At 42.0% G+C, this 25,575-nt stretch overlaps 1 protein-coding gene across 2 annotated transcripts; it reads right to left on the reverse strand.

Moving 5' to 3' along the window:
* Positions 1-70: 70 nt before the first annotated feature.
* On the reverse strand, positions 71-24,709 carry LOC306737702 (myosin-11-like; the record flags this gene model as incomplete). Of its 2 annotated transcripts, XM_079219470.1 has the most annotated exons (41): positions 71-1,096; positions 1,955-2,127; positions 2,279-2,387; positions 2,635-2,843; positions 2,926-3,049; positions 3,130-3,218; positions 3,303-3,431; positions 3,730-3,891; positions 4,139-4,351; positions 4,503-4,715; positions 4,812-5,060; positions 5,239-5,391; positions 5,561-5,665; positions 5,773-5,979; positions 6,119-6,263; positions 6,489-6,701; positions 6,887-7,058; positions 7,175-7,298; positions 7,422-7,559; positions 7,690-7,896; positions 8,031-8,162; positions 8,293-8,401; positions 8,585-8,745; positions 8,854-8,923; positions 9,028-9,149; positions 9,536-9,714; positions 10,418-10,532; positions 10,786-10,959; positions 11,115-11,288; positions 11,431-11,583; positions 11,664-11,782; positions 11,916-12,011; positions 12,115-12,258; positions 12,409-12,507; positions 12,980-13,043; positions 13,138-13,230; positions 15,237-15,263; positions 15,377-15,476; positions 19,471-19,498; positions 24,017-24,173; positions 24,368-24,709. In XM_079219470.1, 41 exons carry the CDS (start codon positions 24,707-24,709, stop codon positions 967-969), a joined length of 5,922 nt encoding a protein of 1,973 aa, XP_079075596.1. In that variant the 3' UTR covers positions 71-966. The 2 variants fall into 2 exon arrangements, with proteins under 2 accessions (XP_079075596.1, XP_079075595.1); XM_079219469.1 differs by lacking the exon at positions 15,237-15,263 and having other exon boundaries at positions 15,365-15,476.
* Between the last annotated feature and the right edge of the window lie 866 nt (positions 24,710-25,575).

The following is a 25,575-nucleotide window of genomic DNA, read 5'->3' on the forward strand; positions in this document are numbered from 1 at the left end:
TACTGACCAAGATGGAAATATTAAAAGGAGAAAACCAAGTTTTTTTTGTTTGTTTAAAGATCTTTATTTCTTGTGCAGGTGGTTCAACAGTAAATAGATACAATTGGTGTCATGTAAACATCCGTTGATTACATATAACATGATCAAATGAGAATGAGTTGGTTTCTGGGTGATATGGGGGCTTTTTCTTGTACAGTAAATCAGGACAAAAGGGGGAGGAAAAAATAGAAAATGACGACGCCCAATACTGAAATCTGGCTGGTGATTTTATAGTTGAGGCTCCCTTAAACCTTGTCTAACCTAAAAAAACACTCTTGCTGAGCTTGAGTAAGAGTAATCTAAACATGTCTGGGCATGATAATAAATGATATAAAACCGTGACTTAAGAAAATGTTTAACAACTAAATATGTGTTTGTCGGGATACAAACAGCAGCACTGACTGGAGGTGTAGAAAGATATTTCTATACTCTGCATCCAATCTGTCAGTGCTGCTCTGAACAGCAGTCACAGGCAACAAGACAACAGTCGCTGATAAGAGATACAGATCCATATCCGTAGAGTTACATGTCTGCTTTAAGTTGTGGTGGCTTATTATGGAGACTCGAGGTTTTGCTGGCAGGTTAGCGTGGTAATTAGAGGCACCTGTTTGTGTACAAAACTTGCATTAGAAGGAATCGGTCATTCAGTGCAGTACAAAGCAGTGTAACATAAAAAGGAACAGCAAATCAGCATAGCCACCAAAGCAACTCCCCTAGATATCAAGTCCTTCTGATTATTGTGTATTAAGAAAAAGTGCTCTGAAACAAGACAATAGATCGGCACACTATTGGATGTTTGAGAAAATATATATATTTCAAAGTGATATGGAAGAACAAGATAGCATAAAAGGCTTTGAAGTTATTCTCTGTTAAAGTGGCAGACGGTGCCCTGGTAGGTAATTCTGATATCTGGTAATTTGGTGTCCCTCACTCCACAGACTTGGTTCCATTGAAGTCACTTTGGGAGTCGGCCTCCTCCTCTGAGGCGTCATCGACCACCCGTCGGCCGCCGCCCGTACGCCGAGCTGCGCTGCCAAAGGAGGGCTCATTTCCACGCCTGCAAGTGCCACAGAGATGGACACGGATACAAACGGAAACATATCCCAACAGTGAGAGGAGCGGTTATTTGACAGTTTTTGAGCTGGTTAAGGTTTGAAAACCACTCTTGTGTTGATGAAATACAGAATGTACAGTTGTGCTTTGGTTACAGAGTAAGCACGCCGGTTATCTTTGTAACTCATTTGACTCCTGGCTCAGGAAAATGAGTTTGGTTTATGGCAATTAAACCAAGCACTGAGAAAAATATGGCCACTAGTTAGAAATTGGGGTAATAGAAAGATCACTTGAAATCAAAAATTGAGTTTTTTTCTAAATAAATCATGGCAGCTGATGAGCCATATTTCTCTCAGTTAGGCCCAATGAAAGAAATGATAGCATTAAGAGCGCATGGGGGTATGAAAAGTTATGGTAAAAATGGTGATGGAGCAACTTTAGGCGCAGAGGTACCTGCTGTGTTACTCCTTGGGTTCAGGGTTGCCTCTGGAATAGAGATGGACACCATTGTTTTGCTTGTGCTCAGTGAAGGCCACCAAACTAAATTCCACGAACATTTTACTGCTTTAAATGTGTGTTTACAACCCTCTAAATATGACTGTGGTGACAACGTACTCTTTAGCACTCAAATGTAGGTGACCCGAGAACAGATATCGCTATTTGAGCGAATGTTTGTGCGTGAAATGAAACACAAATACACAGACATCCTCCTCTATTTATCATTCTGTTACTTTTCCTACTGTGGTGTGTGTCCTGTTGTAGCGTCACAGGAATAAAAAGGTGAATGAGACAAGAGAAACAAAACAAAATGAAACTCTGCCCTTCCAAGAAGACGGAAAGACTCTTTGGCACTTTGTTTTACCTGAGTTTGGTCTTAAGAGAGTTGACCTCACGGCTCATGGCGTCGCTGGCCTCGGTGGCTTCATCCAGCTCCCGCTGCAGCTTCCTGCGGGCGGCTGTAGCGCGCTGAGACTCCTCCTCTGACTCCTCGAGCTGCCGCTTCAGCTGTTTCATGCGGGTATTTGACTTTTCCGCCTGGTGAGCGAACAGAGGACACCTCACTAACTTTTCCTGTGCACTCGATTCCAAATAGCCATCAACTCAAAAACATGGATAACGTTTGTTGTTTGTGCACACCAAGAAAATGAACAGAACCAATGTGCATGGCTGCGTAGAGTGATCATACCTGGTCTTTGTACTGCTCGGCCTGTTTCCTTTCATCTTCCACCTGCATTATCAGGTCCTTGAGCTTCTTGTCCTTCTGGCGCACAGTCTTAGCCGATGCCTGCTTTTCCCTGAGAGAAGACAAAAGAGTTCAGAGGTTAACACAAGTTTAACTGTAGACAACTTTGTTTGAAGTGCACCATGAAGTTTCACGTGTGCTTAGGACAGAATAACATTGATAATAGTCTTGCTGGAAGATACAAATTAATTCCTTGTCAATTAGGTTTTACATGGAAATGTCCCTTATGCCATGGTTTTAACTCATCAGTGATATAAAACCATTTGAAAAACACTTTGATCACTTTCTCAGTTTCCGACCTGTTTTCCTGCTCCAGCTGCTCCTCCAGCTGTGCCACTTTAGCCTCCAAGGAAGTGATAGAGGACTTGAACTTGGACTTGACCTGGTTCTCCATCTCCTGCAGCTTTGACTTCAGGTCCTTGTTCTGGCGCTCCATCTGCTGCCGGGCACTCTCGTTCTTCTGGGAGGTGCTGCGCTCTGTCTGCAGCTCGTTGTTCAGCTGATCCGTCTGTATGCATGCAAGGAAAAGGATGAGGCCTCTGCATGTTTTAAGGCCTTTATGACTCAAGTAGCTGCTACTGTCTGGTCACCTGCTGTGTGCTCTTCCTCAGCCTGTCGTTGAGGATCTCCATGTTGCTCTGTTCTTCCTCCAGCTCCTCCTCTAGCTGGGAGATCTTAGCTTCCAGGCGGCGTTTCTCATCTGCCAAGGATGACCTGTGCACAGAAACGGGTGTAACCATCACTTTGTCTTTGGCCTTTATTTCACAGACTAAAGCAGTAAAATCTCTACCCACTTTCCAGAGGAGTTGCTGGCCAGCTCATCAGATAGCTCGTCTCTTTCGGCCTCCGCCTGCTTCCGTGCCCTTTCAGCTGCAGCCAGTTCCTAAAAACATGTTAGAGGGTTAGTCCTTTATTTAAAGCCTCTAATCTCATCTTTGCTTATTTTATATATTGTATGTATTCTTACCTCCTGTATCTGCATGAGCTCAGCTTCCAGACTCTTGGCCTTCTTCTCACTCTCCTTTGCGGTGGTTAACACCTCTTCTCTGGCAGAGCGGGCATCTTCCAACTCCCTCTGATAGTCCTTCAACTGCGCCTGGAGGGAGGAAGAGAAAGAGAAATAAGGAGTGCATCAGAAAGGGATTTATTCAACAGGTTTATTAACAGAACAGCACTAACCAGAGTTTTGACCTGATTGTGGATGCAATGCTCACATTTATTGTGCTGTAGTTACCCAATATTTAGTTTAGTTGAAAGATAGTACTTTGGAAGCGTTAGGTACACACTTCCTTGCACCTGAAGATACTAAATAATAACAAAAAGAAGGAAACGATACTTGCATCTAAAATCAGATTAAATAAAATGCTGCATTTCATTCGTCCCTTCACTCTCACCTGGAGCTTGCGGAGCTGTTTGATGGCCTCATCCCGTCCCTTGCTGGACGTCTCGATTTGACCCTCCATATCTTTCATGTCTGTCTCCAACTTCTTCTTGGCAGCTGTCGCCAGGGCCCTCTGCTTACGCTCATCCTCCAGCTCTGTCTCCAACTCACGGACCTGCAGTAGGTATTCATCATTGCTTGGATCAGTGGTTTCTGAAACCTTTTTCACGCATTAACTGACACAAATTAGACCATGAACCCCAATTGATAAGATTTTGTCCCGGGGTACCTTTGGATGTTTTATTACAGAGAGTGTTTAAAGTCCATGAGCAAAGTCAAACACTCTGTCATTGTGTTACTTATGGATGGAACTATAGTGAAAGTAAATAATTCCCCCTGGAACCCACTCAAGGACCCATTACCTGCTTGACAAGCTGTCTCTTCTTCTCCTCTCCCATCTCATCTCGTCCCTGAAGGTCTCGGTCAAACTGGGCTTTCAGGGCCTGCATGTTGACCTCCAGGCGCAGCTTGGCGTCCTCAGCCGCCTGCAGCTCGTCCTCTAGCTCCTCCAGCTGGGTCTTCATCTCTTCCACCTGAGCATCCAGACCTCGTTTGGACTTCTCCAGCTCATGGACCTGCCATCAATATTTCGCTAAATTAACAACTATAGTTTGGTGTAAATAGCATACAATGAGAATAATCAAACCATGGACTTTCAGCCTCAAAAACGTCTTGTCAGTCCAGTCAGTTAGTGATGTTCTTAATGAAATATTTTCCAGCACTAACATTTTTTCCAACATCATCCTTGGAGCTGATCAAGTCCTCCATCTCCATCTTCAGGGACTTGTTGGCTCTGTCCAGCTCTTCTTTTGAACTCTGGGCCTCATCCAGAGCTCTCGTCAGGGACATAGCCTTGGTCTCCTTCTCTCTGGCCTCGGCTTCAGCTCTGTCTCTCTCATCTGCATATTTACTGGAGATACTCTTCTCCTCAGCCAGCATCTGAAGACCAGAGAAGAGGGAAACCCATGGATAAAGTTGTTTGAGGGTGTTAAGACAGTAATCTCTTAGTGTTACCAGTTTTCTTATTTAGCTGACCTGGTCAAACTTCTTCTGCTTCTTTTCCAGGTTGGACACATTCTGTCTCTGGTTGTCCAGGTCCATCAGCGTGTCCTCGAGCTCTTGCTGCAGGCGGTTCTTGGTCTTCTCCAACTTATCATACGCAGATGCCTTCTCCTCAAACTGGGTGTTTGCTGCCTCCAAATCTCTTTGCATACGTTTCTTACCTTCTTCTAGCTGCTCGATGTTTCCCGTCATTTCATCTATCTTCTTCTTCGAATCTGACAACTGTGCACAGAAGAAGACTTTAAGGCACTAATTGTGAAGACGATAAATGCATTTTATTTTTAGCTTTGTTCATCCTCTAATGTTTTTACTAAACCTCCCACTTGCATCTCACCTACAGTAAAACGTTACTGAAATTTCTCTTGAATGTAAATTAGCAACCCCTAGTTTGAACTCTGACCTGGATGTTGAGGGTGGAGACGTGTCTCTCCACATTCCTCTTGGCCTCCATCTCCTCTTCAAGCTGCTCCTGCAAGTTATTCTTGTCATCTTCTGCTTGCCGCAGTTTTGTGGAGAACTGCAGTTTCTGACGTGTCTCCTCAGCCAACAGCTCCTGTGGCAGAACACCAGGTCAAAGGTCAATGCTTTGATTCTGACCTTTTGGTCAGGAAGCATTATAGTAGTAGTAGTATATTTAATTGTCACAGTAAATGTACTGTATGGGGATTATATCATATGCTTATATCATATAGCTCTAACAATTATGCTTAAAGTCCAGTTACCTGTGAGTCTTGGAGTTGGGAGCTAAAGCTGGAAACATCTTTGCTTAGTTTGATGTTCTTGCCCTCGGCTTCATTCAGTAGGTTTGTCACACTCTCCAGTTCAATCTGTATCAAGACAAAGATCCGGTTTCTGGGACTTTCATTTTCAGCACATCAATCTGGTAGCTTTTTTTTAATGTGCAGTACTGATATAAATACTGAAAGTAATTTACAGTGATCTTCGAGCAGCGATCTCCCAGCTCGGTCTTCTGCTTCTCGCTGTCGGTGAAGCGCGACTGTAGATCTGTCACCTGACCTTCCAACTTCTTCCTCTTGTGCTCCCCGTCTTGTTTGGCCTGGGTGAGTGAGTGCACCTCTATGGTTAAATCTGATGTCTCCTTCTCCAGAGCTTGTTTGGCCTTCTCCAGGTTTGACTTCACCTGAGCAGGAGAGAGAAAATACAAGATCAATATTCTGTGTATTGTACATATGAAAAAAGGGGGTAGATTGCCTTTCAGAAACAGTATGAACTTTACATAAACAAGCTAAATGACACTGTATGGAATGATGCAGGCGTACTCGTTTGGACTGCTCCAGCTGGTCTGTGAGCTCCTCCACAGCCTGGGTGTGTTTCTGCCTCATCTCCTGTATCTGGGACTCGTGTGTCCGGTTCTCTTCATCGATGGCTTTCTTCAGCAGGTTCACCTCCTGCTCACGTTTGGCCCTGGATGGATGGATCATGCAGATGTTTACTTGTTTTACAAATATGACAAAGCTGTCACTTCTGTTTTACACCTTCATTCTATGGAAACCTTCGAAGAAAAAGGCAATATTTATGCTTATCAATGTAATAAGTATTTTCTCTAAAACCTCTACCATAGCCATACATTCTTAATAAGTAATAATTGGATATCATTATATTTGTATATGTCAGTATCGTATGACCGACCTAAGTTCCTGCTGTGTGGCAGTACTGTCCAACGTGTCCTCTAGCTCAGACTTGAGGGCCTCCAGCTCCTCCCCAAGGTCCCGTTTGATCTTCTCTGCTTTGTTCCTAGCTGCCCGCTCAGAGTCAAGGTCCTCCTGCAGGTCGGAGATGTGTCCCTCCAGCTCTCTGATCTTCTTCAGAGCATTGTTCTTCTGAGCTGTCTCATCTTCTAACCTGAGGAGGAAGAATAGTGCATCAAGGAGAATATTTGTTAGCATGACTGAGTTGCAGCCAAGAAGTTACATTTTAAAGTGCTACTCTGCCTCAGATGAATTGACCTACTGGGCTTTGCAGATTCATGCGTATTGTAGATAAAAGCTGTAAATGAGTTCTACTTTTGTCACTTCTTCGGACTTTACCTGGCCAAGGCGTTCTGTAGCTCCTCCTCTTTCTTTGCGAGCTGGGCTTTGAGGTCAGCTATCTGGGCCAGCAGGTCGGCTATCTGCTCTTGCATGTCATTTGACTCTGCTTCCAACTTACGCTTTGCCTTATCCAGCTCCTGGCGACCCTTCTCTTCTTTTTTCAAACGGACTATAATTACAGCAGAGAGGTAACAATAATTATTGTCTTTTCTATGAGTATAGCTTCGGTGGCAACATAATGGTTTTGAGGGTGTTAATACCCAATGATTCATGACAGATGATTACCCTCTAGTTCAGAGATCATGGATTCGTGTTTATTTTTTAGCTTGGTGAGGTTCTTTGACTTCTCCTCTTCCTCTGCCAGGTTGGAACTGAAGTCTGCAATCCTCTCCTCCATCACCTTCCTCTCCTACAAAATAAAGAGTTGGTAATCTATTTGCTGCAATCCACTTTCTCCTATTGACATATTAACTCTCTTAATAACTGACTGACCATTATAAATGTCTCAGATAAACTGTTTGTCCAGACATACCTTCTGCAGCTTGTTGTTCTGGTCCTCCATCACCAAGATGTCGTCCTCCAGTTTTTTTACCTTCCCCTCACTGGTAACCTTCTCTAGCTGCAGCTTTTGACGGGCATCTTCCTCCTCCTCCAAATGTTCTTCCAATTCCTACAAGAACCACACGGCAGCATTCACGTTCTGCTGCTATTACCTCACATCATAAGAGCATACATAGCTAAGCATCTATAGAACAGCTACAATAAACACTAAGTTAAGAACAAGAAACAGATGTGTAGACCTGCATCTGCTGTTGCATCTTCTTCTTATCCACTAACAGCGTCTGAGCACGTTCTTCCTCTTCATCCAGTCTCGCCTCCATCTCATGGAGAATCTCCTCCAACTCCTGCTTCTTAGACGCCAAGCGAACCCTCATCTCCTCAGCCTCGGCATACAGCTCTGTCTCTGCTTGAAGCTGTTCCTGCAGTGCGTTCCTTTCCTCCAAAACCTGCAGCAGACAGATCAGATATAATTGGGCTCAGCTTCATTGGTAGACCTTTAAAATTAGCTTATTCTTATTGGCTTGGTTTCACTCATGTATTAAATGAAACACTGAAAAGACTTTGAGATTTCGTCCTTTACCGATGTGTGTTTCAAGGTGATCTCCTTCAGGTCAACTTCAGTCTTCATAGCAATTTCTTTGGCTTTCATCAGCTCTTCGTCCTTCAAACCCATCTCCTCCTCCTGGCGTGTCACTTGCAACAGAGGCTTGACCTGTGGTTCACATTGTAAAAAATGTACACAAATAACTAATTTTACCTCTACGTTACAAACATTAGAAAAGCCTAAAAAACTGTGTTTTACTGTGATTTTGTTGCATTATTCTGCAGAATGATTAGCTGACCTTTGTGAAGAGCCTCCACCACTGCCAGTTCCTTAGTTTGAGGTAGGCAGCACAGTTCCTCTGGATCACTTTCATTGCTGTGAGTTGCTGTTGCCTCTTGGCAAATGCTCTTTAAAAATAAAGTGAAACAAATATACCATGTATGATACAAAGCAAACAGTTTCTAATTTATAGTGATAAAAACATTTAAAAAGTACAAAAACGTGATGAAAGCCTCCTCTATTGTTACAAAATACTGTCTAAAAGACTAGATATTATTAGAATAAGTGGGAGGAGGCTTGTGAATTCATACTTTCTGGCCAGGAATCCTCTAGCCTGGGACTGGAAAGCGATGATGACCACAGTGATCTTCAGATCTCTCTCCTCCTCCAGCTGGGCCAGGACTCCTGTGCGGAAGAAGATCTTACTCTGTCCGATCCTGTACAGGTTGGGGTCCAGGTCCACATGCTTGATCTATACAGACAGGAGATCAATGAGAAAAAGGAGGCTCACACTGTCTATAAAAAACCTCTGAATGAACGTAAATATAAACATTTTAATTTCGTGAACTTATGTGTTTACCATGAGGCAGCAGGCTTGTTTTCCATCCATGAAACCTTTGGGGATAGAACCCGCTGCCAGGATCTCATAACTATGAGACAGGAAAAAGACACACATGTGCTTCGTAAGGTTTACAAATATTATAATTTTTAATGGCACTTTATAAATTGGTGAGTCTCCTCAGATCCCGCTCACCGCTGGCGAAACTCTTGGAAGAGGATTCTGTTGGGAAATCCTTGTCGGCAGATTCTGATCCCCTCCAACACACCGTTACACCTCAGCTGCTCCAGGACCAGGAAAGCATCCAGCTTCCCGGCCTGAGAGGAACAGGATTTAAGTTTGAATACACTGGCTTTTATAAAATAATCTCACATATCACAAAATATTGCACAGTTACTGCTTCATGTGGGTATTTGTTTTCATGTTATATAAATCATGTTAAGGCTTTAGGAATGTATTTTCTTTTACTTCTTTCAAAACATCCAAATCTGAACAAATTATCCTACAGGGAGCCAGAAAGTGCAGCCCTAGACAGATCACCAGTCTACCACAGAGGCCAACACATAAAGACAGCTGACAACTGCCTCCTGTTAAACAGTATGACAAATTATTTTATCATCTAAGGTCCTGACTTTTTCCTCACTGTAAAATAGACTGCATGCCTTGCCATAACTAGTGTTACTGTCACTGCACTTTTCTTTACCCTCTTCTCGTGGTTGGGGATGATGCATCTGACGAAATTGGGCTGGGTGTTGTGCAGTGTGGTCATGAGTTTGGCCAGAGACTCCTTGTAGAGCTGTCCCACCGTGCGGAACATTCCCTTCTTGGTCTTTGAGCTGTCTGTCATCTTGGCTAGTGTGTCAAGACCCACCACTCTGTCCCCTGAAATAGACAACACACAAGTTTGTTCACTCAACTTAAAAAAGTGTGCTGAATACAATGTGTACAATGTTTTGTTCCTATTTGATTTGACTTGACTTTATTTGATGGACATCACAGTGGCATTAGCATCGTAACATACATTCATGCACAATAACTAGATTCACTGTGTTAAGTGTTTGTATCGAAAGTCTAATTTACAACACCTGGCCACAGTAGGCTTATTTTTATTTTTTTTAAGAAAATACATCCACAAATACATACATTTAAAGCCCCTATGGGTACAGTTTTCACACCATGTTTCAAATTAATCTGATGGCACAGGGTTTTATTTGTAGTAAATTAGAGAATCCAGAGGAAAATCAGTGCAGTGTTTGTATTGCCTCTAGTCCATTCATCTCAATGTCAGATTTGTGGCAGGGCAGCAGCATGCATTTATGTCTGCCACAGTGTGACTGACGTTTTTAAATTCTACAGATGGAGGCTTTCAACTAAAGAACATCATTCATTTGAATACAGACTAAAATGTTGTTGCGATAGCAGTGTGTTTCACTATATACTTAGTTCTTATTAAGATGTTTTTTGACCATTTCTGTTTTATTGATACACAGAGACAGGAAAAGAAGGGGAAAGAGCGAGGGTATGACATGCAGCCAAATCTAATTGCATCAGTGTCACTGCACTGAAATCAGTCCAGACTTCTCACCATCTTTCCAGAGGTCCTGCATAAACTGGCTGGAGGAGTTGTTGAGCAGCGATGTGACGTTGTCATTGAGAGGGTCCATGTTCTTTGTCAACCAGGCTGTGGCGTTATAGTCCACCTACAACAAAACAAAACAACATCAATGTTGATTGAGCTTCACTTACATATATGATCTTACATTTCAGCAATAATCTCAGCAATATTGTTTTCAATCATTGTACCCAAATTACAACTCAACATGTTCATATGAGGACACCATATCATGCTTCATCACTTATTTATTCACTTATTGTAAGTCGCTTTGTATAAAAGCGTCAGCTAAATGATATGTAATGTAATATCATATTATACAAACATCCCCTCATACTCACCCTCCCTGCATAATGGAAGAGGGAAAACTCTGTCTTGTCTTTGAGCTGTTTAGGTTTGGCAAATTTCACATGGTTCCCTTGTGTGCTTGAGAGTTTCTCCACAAAGGAGACATCGGTGGCTTTGGGAAACCAGCACTCCTCATCCAGCAGAGCCAGGACGCCGGGAGGGTTGTTCTGCAGAGAATGTAGTGATTACTAACTAACATGTATATTAAGACACACCATACTTAATCACATATGTGCGTCAGGCAGGAGAACATACTTGGTTTGGCCTATTAAGGAAGTGGATTTAAATTACACTGTGCTTCTATTGTCTCAAGGCCACTCACCGGCCTCTCGATGAGCTCAATGCAGGGTTGCAGGTCGAGACCAAAATCAATGAAGTTCCACTCGATGCCCTCTCTCTGGTACTCCTCCTGCTCCAAGATGAACATGGTGTGGTTGAAGAGCTGCTGCAGCTTCTCGTTGGTGTAGTTGATACACAGCTGCTCAAAGGAATTGTCCTAAAAAAAAAAAAAGAACTTAACATACATGCCTTTTGTGTTTATTACAGGTGCAATACTTATCTAAAAAAACAATATTTAGACTCATACAAAAGTAATCCCTCTCAGATTATTGATGTCTGATTTAACAACATGTCCAAACCTCAAAGATCTCAAAGCCGGCGATGTCGAGAATTCCCAGGAAGGAGGCTCCCTGGCGTTTGGTCTTGTCCAGGGCCTTGTTGACTCGGCCCAGGATCCAGCGGAAGAGTCGCTCAAACACAGCTTTAGCCAGGGCTTCAATAGCAAAGTCAGCCTGACAAATACACATCAACAGTAATTATCTACATGATTGAATGAAGTATTATTGTTCTTATGTTTCACTCCCTGTAGTACCTGCTCTTTGGTCTGTGCCTTCTGCACCACCTCTCTGCCCACTTTGATCCGAGGGGTGAGGATGGCACGTGTAAAGTCTGTCACATTGATGCCCTGCAGGTGACACACCTTCTGGGCCGCTAGAGAGAGAAGAAATATGGAGGTGCATTCAAAACAAGAATGTTTTTTCTGTTTTTGTACATGTACTGCCACAGTTACAATTTGTGCATTTTATATTGGTAACAAGTAAAGTGAGAAGTTGTTGTGTCTGACCGGTATTGTCTGGCATAGTGGCCTGCTCCTGGTTCCTCTCTTTCTTGAACTCAATGTTTCCCAGCTGCATGACTGTGGAGCACACCTTCATCATATCTAAAACACAAACACACGAGAGTTAGCATCAAAGAAAAAACAGCAGTGGCACCTCCAAGCAGCCCATCAAACTCTTGCCAAGTAGAGTCAAGATCGCTGTTACCGACTCTCTCCTCCTCGGTGAAGCCCATGATCTTCATTGCCTCCATGGTCTCTTCATACATCTCATCGTCCTCCTGGCCGGTGACCTGAACATGACCCGCACTCAGGAAACGGTAATTAGTGAACGGCTCCAGAAGAAGCTCCTCTGAAGAATGTAGCACACAACATCAAACATTTCATTAATGACTGATTCACTTTCTGTGAACCTGACAGTGACGATGTACAACAACATGGGAGGTTAACCTGCAGTAACTATCCAGCAGGATGTAATATTACTGATTATGCGTCAACTCACCACGCAATTTGCCCTGGACACCAGCAATCATGTAGTAGAAGATGTGAAAAGCTCTTTCTGTCTTTGCTTGTCTGATACAGCGAGACTTCTCCAGCAGGTCTGAGAGTTTTAGCTGTTAGAGAATACATACACACACTGAGAAGGGTTCAATCGACCAAATCAACCTCTGTTTAGGCCCCATGCGAAGATGAAGAGTTCAATGCTATTTCATGTCTAATCTGCCTTCCTCACTTTGATTAAAAATAGACTGATAAATAAAGAAGAAGAATCTACAGATGTAACATTAAATTGGCAGCACTTTATAAAAAAGGTATGTTTTAAAACTTTGAATCTTTATCACATATAAAAAACATTTTATAATGGCCTTACAGTTCAGTATTGTAAAAATCAAGCAGAAATTGAATAGGCTAACTTAATCTAAAGAAAATGTTGAGAGGCAAAATAAATTACCTCTCGTATTTGAACTGATACAGAATTGACACTAATCCTTCTTAAGGCCTTTGCCGAACAAAAAGTGCATTGTTGCACAAGCAAAACTTGCTTTCAGAGCGTAAAAACACAGATAGGATACACGTCTCAATGTTGGCTCCAACGATGTAGCCGGTCACTTCAAAGTTGATGCGGATGAATTTACCCTGTGAGACAGAAGATGTTACAATGTAAATGCTGTAATTGACAAAACAGGCCCTAAAGAATCATATTACCGTAAAAACAAAACTAAATACTCACAAATCGGGAGGAGTTGTCATTTTTGATGGTCTTGGCATTTCCAAAGGCCTCCAGGATGGGATTGGCCTGCAGGAGCTGCTTCTCTAGCTCCCCCTAGTGACAACGGTGGTACACAGAAACATCACTATGACACACTGATGGATTGCTGGAGGCGGAGTGCAGCACTGTAGGTGGTGAGCAGTGGGGATGAAGTGGTTCAGGGTGGATATGGGCTGGGGAAGGTTTATCAGAGACAATATTAATGAGTACAAACTTTCTAAGAAGTAAATCCACAAGTTGCTTTAAGATGACAGTATAACTCCTTCCTAATCTTCTTTGGCTTCTCTCAGTATATTACAGAACAAAGACACGTGGCCTGAAGACCGCATTTAATTTTGAAAGACAAAGTCTTAAAACGAGGAGAAGCTGCTGTTGCTGGTGTGGAAACAGAGAGAGAGAGAGAGAGAGAGAGAGAGAGAGAGAGAGAGAAATGGACAAGTGAGGTTATGCTCGGAGAGACACGGCATCCGAATAATTTTAACATTACACAACCTTTGATGAATATTACCAAAGTATTTGCATTCAACGTGTCGGAAAATCAAAAATAATTCAGATTCACAAACAGCCTTCTGGAGATGTGATTTGCTTCGAGCGTGACTGCAGAGCCTGTGGACTGGTAGGTGGAGCTGGGTGATGGTCAGTAAATGAGGCAGACACTCCTTCACTCTGCATCGAGCTAATCCACCTGATCAAAGGGGTCTGTGTCCGCCTAGCATCGAGGTCAGGTGCTGGAGATCTCTACCTTAAAAACACTCCCTTCAGCTACCCTGTAAACGAGCTAAAGCCACGAAGAGGAGAGGGGCACGAGTGCTGTGTTAATAGTGTAGTAAAAAATGGCAATGGTGAGAGAACAATGATGAAGATTAATGATGGACATGTTCAGACATTTGTTTACTTCATTGATCTTGATTGTGAATTCTTATTGTTTTTCTAACAAGGCAGTCATTTCTTTAAAAAGACTATTAGAATAATTAAAAGTCAATCTTTTTTATGTTTAAGGAAAAACTGGGAAGATACAGACCAGCTGAAGAGGTGTAGTTCAGAGTTGGCAGAGCAGAGAAGAGGGTCTTAGTCACTGGGAGAAAGAAAGGAGAAAAAGAGAAATAGAGTGCAGCAAAACGGCAAAAAAAAAAGGCAAAAGAAAGCTGATGGGAAGGATTGTTCTTAAAACACTGTAAAGAAAACGCTCAAGCAGCTAACTAATGAGCAGTTAGCTGAGTCAAAATAGTGCCTGAGGAAGAGAGAAAGTGAAGGCAGAGAAAAGAGATAGACCCAATGCTTTTTCTTTTCAGGCGAGGTCCGGGGGAGCCTCGGAGTCTTACAGCTGAACATTGTTTCCTCTGTGGCAGACACCCTGAGGGGGATTGGAGCTAATAACAAGTGGAAGAATCGCTTTGACCCACAAATGAATCTTTCCGATACCTTCACCTGACGCAAGAGCAACGCCACGAACCATCAACGCCTCGTCAGACGACTGCGACGTCATTTTACTCATCCTGACCTGAAGTGCTGTTCAAAAACAGCCGCAAGAATGTCAGGTGAGAGGACGAGGAGGAGGGGAGGGAACGGAGAGGAATGGTGGGGAAGTCGGTGTTTAATAGATCAAAACAGGACACGGGCATGCTCACACTGTGCTCGTTGATCTGTGAGAGACCCTGTCACTGCCTGGGAGGCTCCAATCTCATCTCCGCTGGCAGTGAAAGGGTGTTCATGAGAGGATGGTTGACACAAAACTCAACACGATGAACTAATTCAGGAGTATGAAGCACTACATTCCCTTCACAGTAACTGTGAGTCAGTACTATGATGATGGTCATGCAGTCTAAATCAGCTGTCGTTGGGTAAGTTATAGACACAGCGAATGTTAGAGTAAACACCTTCTAACTAAAGAGCAGCAAGATTTGGGATCTCGACCCTTTGTGTCAACAAATCATCACAAACAGAAACAATATATTTGGGTAACTCAGTGACACTTTCTTCATGCACTTTTCTAACCTAAGGAAGGGACACACACAAACACTACACACAAAAACACACTCCAGGCATTCCCCTTTACTCACGTAGGCAAACTGTGTTCCTGATTGTTGCTATTTGGAGGAAATGGCGATATAAAAGGATTAAAGCGGGCAGTTCCCTGCATATGTTGAAGAGTGAGGGAACTGGCTGATATACAACATGATCTCTTCACAGAGATACTTACAGCACTGCTGTCCTTCTTGCCTTTATGTGAGGAGGCCACAACAGCCAGATACTGGATGACCTTCTTGGTGTTCTCCGTCTTGCCAGCACCAGACTCTCCACTAGGGAGGAAAAAGTGAGAGGGGGATTAAAAGATACACAGAGAGCAAGACGATAAGCAGCACTGACAGGTACTCTGTTCACAGTTCAATAACCCAGTTTAATTGAATGGAAATGTCTGTCCAATGTCGGACTCAAAGCATAATGTTATTGTTCAGTCTTCCTACTACATATGATTAGGGATGGGTATCGTTTGGGTTTTTTCTGATACCGGTGCTAAACCGATACTTTTAAAACGATACCGGTGCCTAAACGGTGCCTGAACCGATACTTTTTTATTGCCAAGGCAATTTTTTTTTCTTCAAATTGAACAATATTATTAACTGTTTAAAGTATACTATAAATATAAATAAATAAGTACATACAAAACACTTGTCTTCAAACTACAGCTTCAAACCTTTTAACTTCAAACTATAAAAATATATATTTAAAAAAAGAACAGACACAAGCATCAGGTGGCCTGATGGGACCGTGTGCAACAGAACTCAGACACTGTTGGATCCTAAAACTGCTGCTTTACTGGACTACACGTCATCATTAATATCAACTGGAGAGATTTGTTCCAGAAAGCCAAGGACGGACGTTCAAAAGCTCGTGCTCGTGTCTCCAGCGATCTCTGTGTGCACGCGCTGTGTGTGCGTGTGTGTGTGTGTGCGTGCGTGTGTGTGTGTGTGTGTGTGTGTGTGTGTGTGTGTGTGTGTGAGCGCTGGAAGCCCCGCCCCCTCGAGCCCCGCTCTGCATGCAAGCAGACAGAGAGCAGAGCAGCGAGTGTGCTCTGATCCGCGCTATTTTAATAATCGTTTTTAGCGTGCGGGCACCGCGCTACCTTTTTAGTATCTATATACTGTGCAACTTTACAGAGTAGTGTAAAAAAAAAGTATTTAAATCGGCTCAGGCACCGGAAGGAAGCACCGAAATCTGCGTTGCTTTTCGGTCCGGTAGGTACCGGACGTTCTCGGTACCCAACCCTACATATGATGCCCAGATCCTTTGACCAACTATCATGTTCATAATCCATACCTATTCAGTGAGGTTATGTCATTTTTTTAAATTTCTAAATGATCCCTCTCCTCCTATGTGGCATTTCTGACTTTGTCTGATAGCAAACAGTGGAGAGATAGACGGACATAGATATGTTACACAGGTGGTATGGGCCTTATTCTTTTAAGTTAGTTTCCACACTAAACTAACAGGCTGATCTTGTAGTAGGTACTCTCCATGCAAGAAAGCGAATAAATCTACCGCACAAAATGTCAATATATTCCTTGATGTAATGGCCTCACCTCACACTGTGTATATATATCTACAATAAAACCTTATAACGGTTACTAAATTATCTGGAGTTATATGATACTCTCAGACTAGTCAGAAACCTATAAGTTAAATATGTACTGCCTTTTTTAAGAGAGATTTTATAACAAACAGAAGCAGGATCACATTCCTTCCAGAAAAGGATCATGGATACTTAGAAAGACAAAGTTGAATGATACCAGAGCCACCATCCAGCAGTCCAACACACAGAAACATCCTTCCATAAAAGGCTTGGGGTGCTCCATGTGCTGGCAGCGCTGAGAGGAATCTAATTACTCTGTCCTGTCCAGGTTTGTGACGACATGCGACATCCAGGCTCCTACTGTAGGGAGCCGTCAGTGCAGAACACATTCTGATGGGAGTTTTTCCTCCAGATGGTCTTTTAAACTGTCACTTCCTGCGTGTCCTGCTTATCGTACAGCTTTTACTGACAATCATAAGATTATTTTTAAAGTACCATATTGCTAAAATTCCGATGCGTAACTATGTTTTATCATGAATTTGGAAAATATTAGCTCTTCTCCTTGTAAAATATTGAATATTTTAAGACTTTATGAAAAATATAAAGAGAGAGTTGAGTGTGCACCCTGTGATGGGATCTGTGGAGGCAATTTTGTATTTATAAAGAGTTACACACAAGGTTGATAACAAGAGTGGCAGACAACGCAAACAGTGTCCTCAGTCATCTGAGGAAAGGAAATTAAGCTAATTGAAGGGGAACCCTCCATCGTTAGATGTGATGCGTTCAAGCACTCAGCAGGTTCAGAAAAGGCTGTGCATCTGTGCTCTTCTGCAACATTCTGCAACTTTACGGCCACTATCTCTATTCCGTCAGTTCTGTCTTTCACACACACGCAATGGATATTAGACCAAGGAAACTGGTGACCCCACTGAGAAATGTCAACATCTCAAGAATGGATTTAGCAGCAGGCTCCCAGCTATTTCCCATGACAAATTCTTGCTACTGTGTGGAGGAATTTGAGGAATACAATCACTGCTAGTATTACTAGAATACACACAAATGCCTGTAAAAGCAAGCGAGGTGTCACTTCAATTGCTGCTAAGCATGAGACTACAAACTGCATTTCTTTGCACAACCTTGTGTTGTACAATGACAACAAATTAAAGATTAAACAGGAAATCCCAAAATGCTATGTTTCATAAGTCTCCCATGACAGCATATTAACACACACTTTTAAACCTCATGCATTAAAGAGGTCTAGATGAAGGATTGTTGTAAAAACAATATCAAAGTGCACACACGGTGCAATGAGCCACACGTGTAAACATGCAGGAGGACCGTGTCATACATGACATTCCACGTATCGCACCAGAAACATTTCTCCCATATAAGGCTCCAGAGGCCTGCTGAGAATGAGACCAGCTGGAGCTCAAACTGAACTCTGTTAGGGACTGACTATGGTTCCACAGAGAAGACAGAGTTTGTATTTCAGCCCTGTTGTATCATAGAACTTCCAGTTTATCACTTTAAACTTGTTTTGAATCATGCTTTGTATCAAACATCTTCATCTTCACCAGAAACAAACAAATACCTCCCTGCACAGAGACAGGGATAAATACTTGCAAAGAGAGCTTGATAGTTGAGGAAATGGTCTGATGATATCAAGGAATTTTCAGCATCGTGGCATCTGTACATTGTGAGTAGAGAGAGCCTTGAGGGGGAAAGGCCCATTCCTTTTATCCCCTTTATTGGGACAACTGGATGCTGAGCATGCTACTGTTCACTCAGAACTAATACGGGAGATACTGTGATCTGGATGTTAATCCGCTCAGCTCCTTGATACTAATCCGTCAATTTAACTGTCTGTAGTGGACTCACAAATGTTTGATTTGGTGCATTAAAAGCTCTCCACATTGATCCTTCTGATGAAATAAGCATAGAGTACCTTTTAGTGGAAGTGGAAATAGATAGACGAAGAACACATGCATGTGGATTGTACACAATTTGAGAGTGGAAAGTAAGTGAGAGCAACCTAAGGGGCAATAGTTCCTAGAAAAAGTAGTAGGAATACACAATGTAACATGACCTGGCACACATATGATTTATACAAAAGCCTATTAGGCCACTAAAACAAATTGGTAAATGAATGTTGTTTTCTATGAATTAAAGTAAAGGCCAGTCCAAAGCAGTTACTGCTGTAGACAATTAGGTCCTTTATCCCTGAATGTCCAATAGATGTCAAAGTTCTCAATAATTGGTTTGAAAAAAATAACAATAAATAAACAAAATGAAGCCCAAACATTTGCAGAGCTAATCTGGTTCTCCCATCAGCAGGCAGGGCATACTTCCTGACCGAGGGTCTGAGAAGAGAGCGAGGCCTCAGCCCCCTGGGACGCATTAACGCTCATCAAGTTTGGCTCCATAAGGAATACAATACAAGTCACAACAACATTATCGAACAAACGAGAGCTGTCTGTATCCAGCCAGCCCCATCTTAAAAAAATATCACAGTTATTTCATGTATGATTTCTTGCTGGTTGAGTCTGGCTCCTGAGAGACCAGAGAGGTAATTTGTTTCACTCTGTGTTTACTCAAGCATTATGTAACTGTTCTTCCACACAAACACAACACGCAGCCTTTCTGATGCCATTGATGTGACGTCCAGGAAAAAGGTTAAGGAGAAACGACAAGGGTGAGTTTGGAGGTGACAGATTTTTACTTACGTGCAGAGGATTGACTGGTCCTCACGATCTGGAGATAAAAAGAGAGTTTATAGTGTTAGACAAGTTTTATGACAGCTCATTCACAAATATACAGTGAGTAAGTGTCCAGATCACTTGTAAAGTCATGTGGTAAACCAAAAGAATCTGCAATGACCAATACAAATATGTTATTTTTATATTATGTATTACAAGCACAAGGACGTTATTTACTTTTTTTTCATCTTTTCTTCTTCCTTATGTTTGGCCACTTGTGAAACCACAATCTTTTCTCCAGAAATAAAGATCAATCTACTGTTACACTTGAGACACCAGCTGGGACTCGGTTCAAGGCTTTAGAGGAGGCTCAGTGATTTGCAAAGGCTCCCCTGTGCCTAAAGAAACATTGAACTCCCACAAATACTTTGATTGTTAACCATGAAATCAACTCTGAATGTGCTGAGCAATGAGTCATTACATCGGCTCCACAAATGCTCCTGGGAGAATACAGTGAGTCCATGTAAGGCTATTTAGTATTTTGTAACTGTATCCTGCAATACAAAGTGCTCCTGGGGGAGGACAGGGAGTACCGTTGAGAGAAAAGTTAACCTTGCTCTCAGTGTTCAACATGAAACCTCTTTGTAAGTGACACCTGAAAGCTTTACAGCAAACAGCTCCTCATCTTCATACAGTGAAGAGCATCATTAATGTGCAGCGACATCATTTTTAGACAGTGATTTATTAAGCTGTGTTACAGTGGCCCTGAACTGCAAACTAGTTCCACTGGATCCATTCCACACACACACACACAAAATGTAGCATGTTCCGTCTCTGCAATTCCTAATTAAGGCAAAGGAAAGAGAGAGAGAAAAAGAGAACGAGAGAGAGAGAGGTGGCCAGAGTCGTGAGCTTTTGCAAAACTTCCAAAATCAACACTCAGTCTTGCGCCAGAGATTCAGAGAAAAGATACTTTTTTGTGACACTGATTGTTCAGATTAAGTAAAACCCCAAATCTGATTATAGGGGAGTGTCTGCACTTGTCTGGCAAACACAAATACAATGGGAGCACAGAAGAAAAGCATGCTAGTCACCTGCTGCAGGGAAACATTTAACGGGACAGCAAACTCCCTGCGGGAATTTCAATGTTTTTCTCCTGGACATCAAAGACTGAGACACGGTATGAGAAGAATGGGATCTCGGCCAAGATAGCAGGAAGAACGTCTCAAAGCTTAGGAGACTTATCTGGATTTGCTGTTGTTATGCACCACTTCCACTATAACATGTGAACTGTTCACAGTACAACTCTCAGTGTAGACATCCTGCATCATTAGTCACTACTTCATGGGAAATCCCACTAATATATCAACAATAACAACTCTCTGCCAGCCACAGTGTGACACAATAAAGGCTCAAGCGGAGCTCATAGATGTGTAGATATAGTCTTAACCTTTTGGCAGTTGAGGACTCTTTAGTGCAGAGAAAGGCTTATTGAAAGCATTTACACTGAGACCATCCTGAAGCTTTATGGTTCTTTCTTGAATGTACGTTCTTCATAATGTTTCAAGACCAAAGATTGTATATAAGAGGAAGATGTAGTCACCCTGACGTCACCCATTCATTGGTGGACTAACGTATTGAAGCCTTGAGTTTGGCATTTTGGCCATCTCAATTTAGTTTTTCGAAACCAAAAGTGACACGACAGAAAACGCTGAATACGACTAAAATTGTAATAATTAACTTTGATGGAGTAAAAACACACCATGAAAGGGTTAAAGTTGTGACACAAAAAACACAGACAACTCTCAGACTAGACAATGTCGGTAGAGAGCTGTCAATCCCAAGGTGGCCCCGCCCTAAAGCATACCTGCTTTATGGTCTATTTGACTATAAATGGGACCATAATTTACTAAATGAACATCATGTTGTATTGAAGAAGACTGAGAACTCGTGATTGAGACCATGAACTCATGTTCACAATGTTTACTGAGGGAATACATCAAGTGAGAAGTTGGGTCATTTTCTTATAGACTTCCATACAATCAGACTTCTTTTTTAAACCAGAGGAGTCGCCTGCTGTTGGCCATTACTTTCACATTGGATTCACTCAAAGACTCAAAAGCAAGCATTTCTGTTGAAAAACTGTTTGGAATTAAATATTAAGATTTCTACGATTAAAACTTCTTGAGATTAACGATCATAATATGATACCAGCAAACCAATCTAGCAGCTAATTCCTTCTTTAAACCTAAAATTTAGTGCCATTAACTAAGCACACCTGCGTTGTCAGTCAGACGCTTATGACTGCCTATGTCTGGATTAAAAACAAGAAGTGATTTCTGTCTGCCTTAAAAACAAGAAGTGATTTTCTACTGAAAGAACTTTCTACTGAAACAACAAACAGCATATTTTAAGTCACATCTTAAAAGTCATGTTTAAAGATTTGAAGAAGTGATACTTTTTTTACAATGCTGTCTTTGCTTTTGCAGCTGACTTCATTGTCTAGTACTTTTAAAGGCATGTTTTAAATTCAAAACCTAAATGGGCGGTCCACAATCTTAAACATCAATCTCATTTGATATATCATGAGCCCAAGATGACGTCTGATTTGTTTAGTCTGAAATAAATGCAGCAAATCAAAACACTCTCTTTTTCATGTGAACGTTGTGTTCTAGGTGGTACCTCACATGTGAACATGGTCTCCAAGTTGCAGCTGTACAGGGATGAGCTGAAGAAGTGTTATCCAAACACCCACACAAACACCAATCAATCCTCCTCCTTCGTGTTTACTTGCGACACCGTGTTTAAACACAATAGCTACATCCAAAAATGTCCTGTGTCGGGGCTATTTAAAATCCTCTAATGTACGCATATTGGTGTCAGTTGCATTCTCAAAGTAGGAGAAATCATTAATTCACATTTTCAAAGACCTAAAGCAAATTTAAGATACTAATAATGACAATGCTGAAAGAACTAAACAAATTGAACATTGAATCTGACGTTATAGTTTGTCGATCCACAGATTAGGGCTGGATATTGTTTCAGCTGTATTTCTTCTCACTTTTTTTCAGATGATCATTTCTAGGAACCTCAAGACTCATATGTATTTTTCTCAAACCGGTAATGTACATTCACATGAAGGAAAAGTGCAAATGGGAACTGAGCTATCAATATCATGAAATATATTAACACTGTATATTAAAAAAGCAAGTTTATGCTTGCATTGGGTCAAATCCTCCATATCATCCAGATTGAGTGATTTAAATGTCTGGGTAGCTATATATCAGTTTCTCTCTTTGCAGCCAGAGATATTTAATGGTGTTGTAGGAGAAGATTTTGGATAACCCCACCTTCTTTGGAGCTCTGTAAACAATTACTTCCTAACTTTACTGTAAGTCCTGTCTAAACATCCTGTTTCATTGGGAAACTCATCAAACCAAAACAGAAAAGTACAATCTCAAATCCATTTAATAGAAAATCTTATTCTTTGCAAACAAAAAAACAAAAAATGTGATATTCACACTGACCAAAAATAAATAGTTAGAAGATTGGGAAGGCTGCTGAAACATAGCCCTCCACCCATCTCCCAATCCAGATGTCAACTCCTCTGAGAGGACGTCCTCACATCAAGTCCAGTGGGCACGACCCCCTGGACGCACAAGAAACAGCTTCTCTGGGAAACCAGCTGCTCTGAAGTCGTACCAATGCAGGCTTATCCAAGAGCCATTTACTGTAAGCACGGCTCTGCCAAGGCCATCGTCACCTCTACAAGACACTGACTCTCAAATAGGTCATAAAATACTATTTTTACAACTTACAGCTAACATTGAATTAAACTTGTAGGTGCAGTAACACGGTTAGTTCTGAACTGCACATACTAATAAACACAGCTCTGCATGTGAAACTATCAGCCTGACAGTGTTGGCCTGTTTGTGGTTTTGTTAACTGCTTTGTCATCCTGACAGCTAAATGCTGCCAGCTGTCATCACTCAGACAGAAGCGAGACTTGTTACAGCTGATACCGCAGCTCACCCACACCAAGCTTTTTAAAGATACCAGCCAACACTTCAATCTGACAGAAATCACCTGAAAACATATGAGGCCAGAAGCTTGCAACTGCAAACAGTCTCCTTGGTTTTGTGCGAAAGTTATTGGAAGCTGGTTTTACAGGATAAGCTGGGCATAAAATAACTGTGAAGCAAACAGTGGAATTACAATTTCCGGGTCTGTCACATGATGCCATGGCGCCCAGAAAGACTTTTTCCCATAGACTTAGGTTGAGAAGAGATGTCCGTAACTGTGACTTTGAGGTGAATAAACTTCTCAGTATGAACACTCAAATAGCTCTTATTTATCATTAGGTCCTAAAAGTTGTAAAATGCACTAATATCCAAATCCAGAAATTCATTATTTTCATTGAAAGATATGTTTCTATTGTATGTTGTTTGTGTGTGTATGCAATGTGGTAGAAATATTACATCACAAACGCTTGAACAACAGAAACAATCTATAAAATAAATGATAATGCTGCTCCATCAGAAGGAAATAAATATCACAAAGAGAAACATCTTACCTTGCATCATGTTTCTGTAGGCATTATCAGCGATGGAGTAGATATGCGGGGGGACTTCATGTCGTTTTTTCCCTTTGTACATTTCAATGATCTTCTCTGAGTAAATGGGCAGCATTTTATAGGGGTTCACCACCACGCAGAACAGGCCGGAGTACGTCTGAGAGAAAAGACCACGAGGTAGATGAGTGTGTGTGAGCTCTATACATGTTTGTGTTTGTAGTTAATAAAGATTGAATTACTGTTGTTGATGGTCATAAATATATAGATACAAACATCTGTGTGTAGTTGCACAACGTTAGGATGTGAATAAATGATTGTGGGAGCATTTACATGTTTTCATTGTATACTTACATAAATAAGGCCAGAGAAGTACCTCTCGCGGATGTTGTGCAACACGGAGGCTTCGTTCAGGCAGGTGAGCTCGGCCATGTCCTCCACCTTGCTGAATTTGGGCGGGTTCATCTTCTGGATGTCATCCTTGTTGATTGTCACCTTCTTGGCGCTGTCAGCCAGCTCCACCAGAACCTCGTCTCCATGCTCCTCTTTGATACTGGCCGCCTCGAAGCCATGCCTCTCCGACGGGATCCACACCAGCTTCTTGGCCGACCAGTCCGCCTGAGCCATGGGGCTGTTCAGGAAGTCTTTGTCAACGAAGAGGAACTTCTCGTCCTCGGTTGGGGCCTTCTTAGACATTTTTGGTTGTAGTTGAGGGCCAACTGTTGGAGAGAAAAAAATGTAAATGAATTGGATTTTATAAAAGAGTAAACAATAAAGGAAGGGATGTGGAAAATAAGTATGGATGGAACTAACCAGATGGAACAGAGGCAAGAGGGAACAAAGCAAGGCAGGAAGGGAGGAATTAAAAAAAGATGAGGGCATAAAAATGTTTTTGCTGAACATATTGTTATTGCAGTGACACCTCAATATTATACTATTAAACATTTCATAACTCAGACTTCATGAAACAGATCATAGATAAATAAAAACCCTGCTGCAAACTAAGCACTGCAATAAGTGATGAGTCTCTTGGTGTAGGAGACATGATACTAAAGTTTCCTCCTGCCTGTGATTGTTACTCAAAGAGTTCCCAGAGTGCAGTTATTCTCACAGACCTCCACCCCCTCACGTCCCTACACGTTCACATACGCCACTAGGGAGTCGCACAAACAATTCCCCCTCCCTAATTTAGATAGAAAGATTGAGGCATGGGCAATCGATTTTAATTAACTCTGTAACAAAACATTCTCCAAAGAAACAACAGACTTAGCTGAAATAACCCCAAACCATTAGTGCTCACTGGCATTTACTCATACACAATCATGAAGTCAGTGCTTAATTGATACCATCCATGTTTTCCATGTCTTTCCTCCTCCATCTCTCTCTCTGTCTCTCTCTGTCTCTCTCTCTCTCTCTCTCTCTCTCTCCCTGTCTCTCTGCTAGGAGGCTCCAGTCTCGTGCTGTGATGGCCATATATGGGCCCCTTCTCTGGAGCAGGACTCTTTTTCTGCGGACCTAAACAGCAAGGCAAGTGAACTCCCAAACAAAGCCCATATAGGGAA

The sequence above is a fragment of the Taurulus bubalis genome (assembly GCF_910589615.1).
Source record: "Taurulus bubalis genome assembly, chromosome: 6".
NCBI classification, from domain to species: Eukaryota; Metazoa; Chordata; class Actinopteri; order Perciformes; family Cottidae; genus Taurulus; species Taurulus bubalis.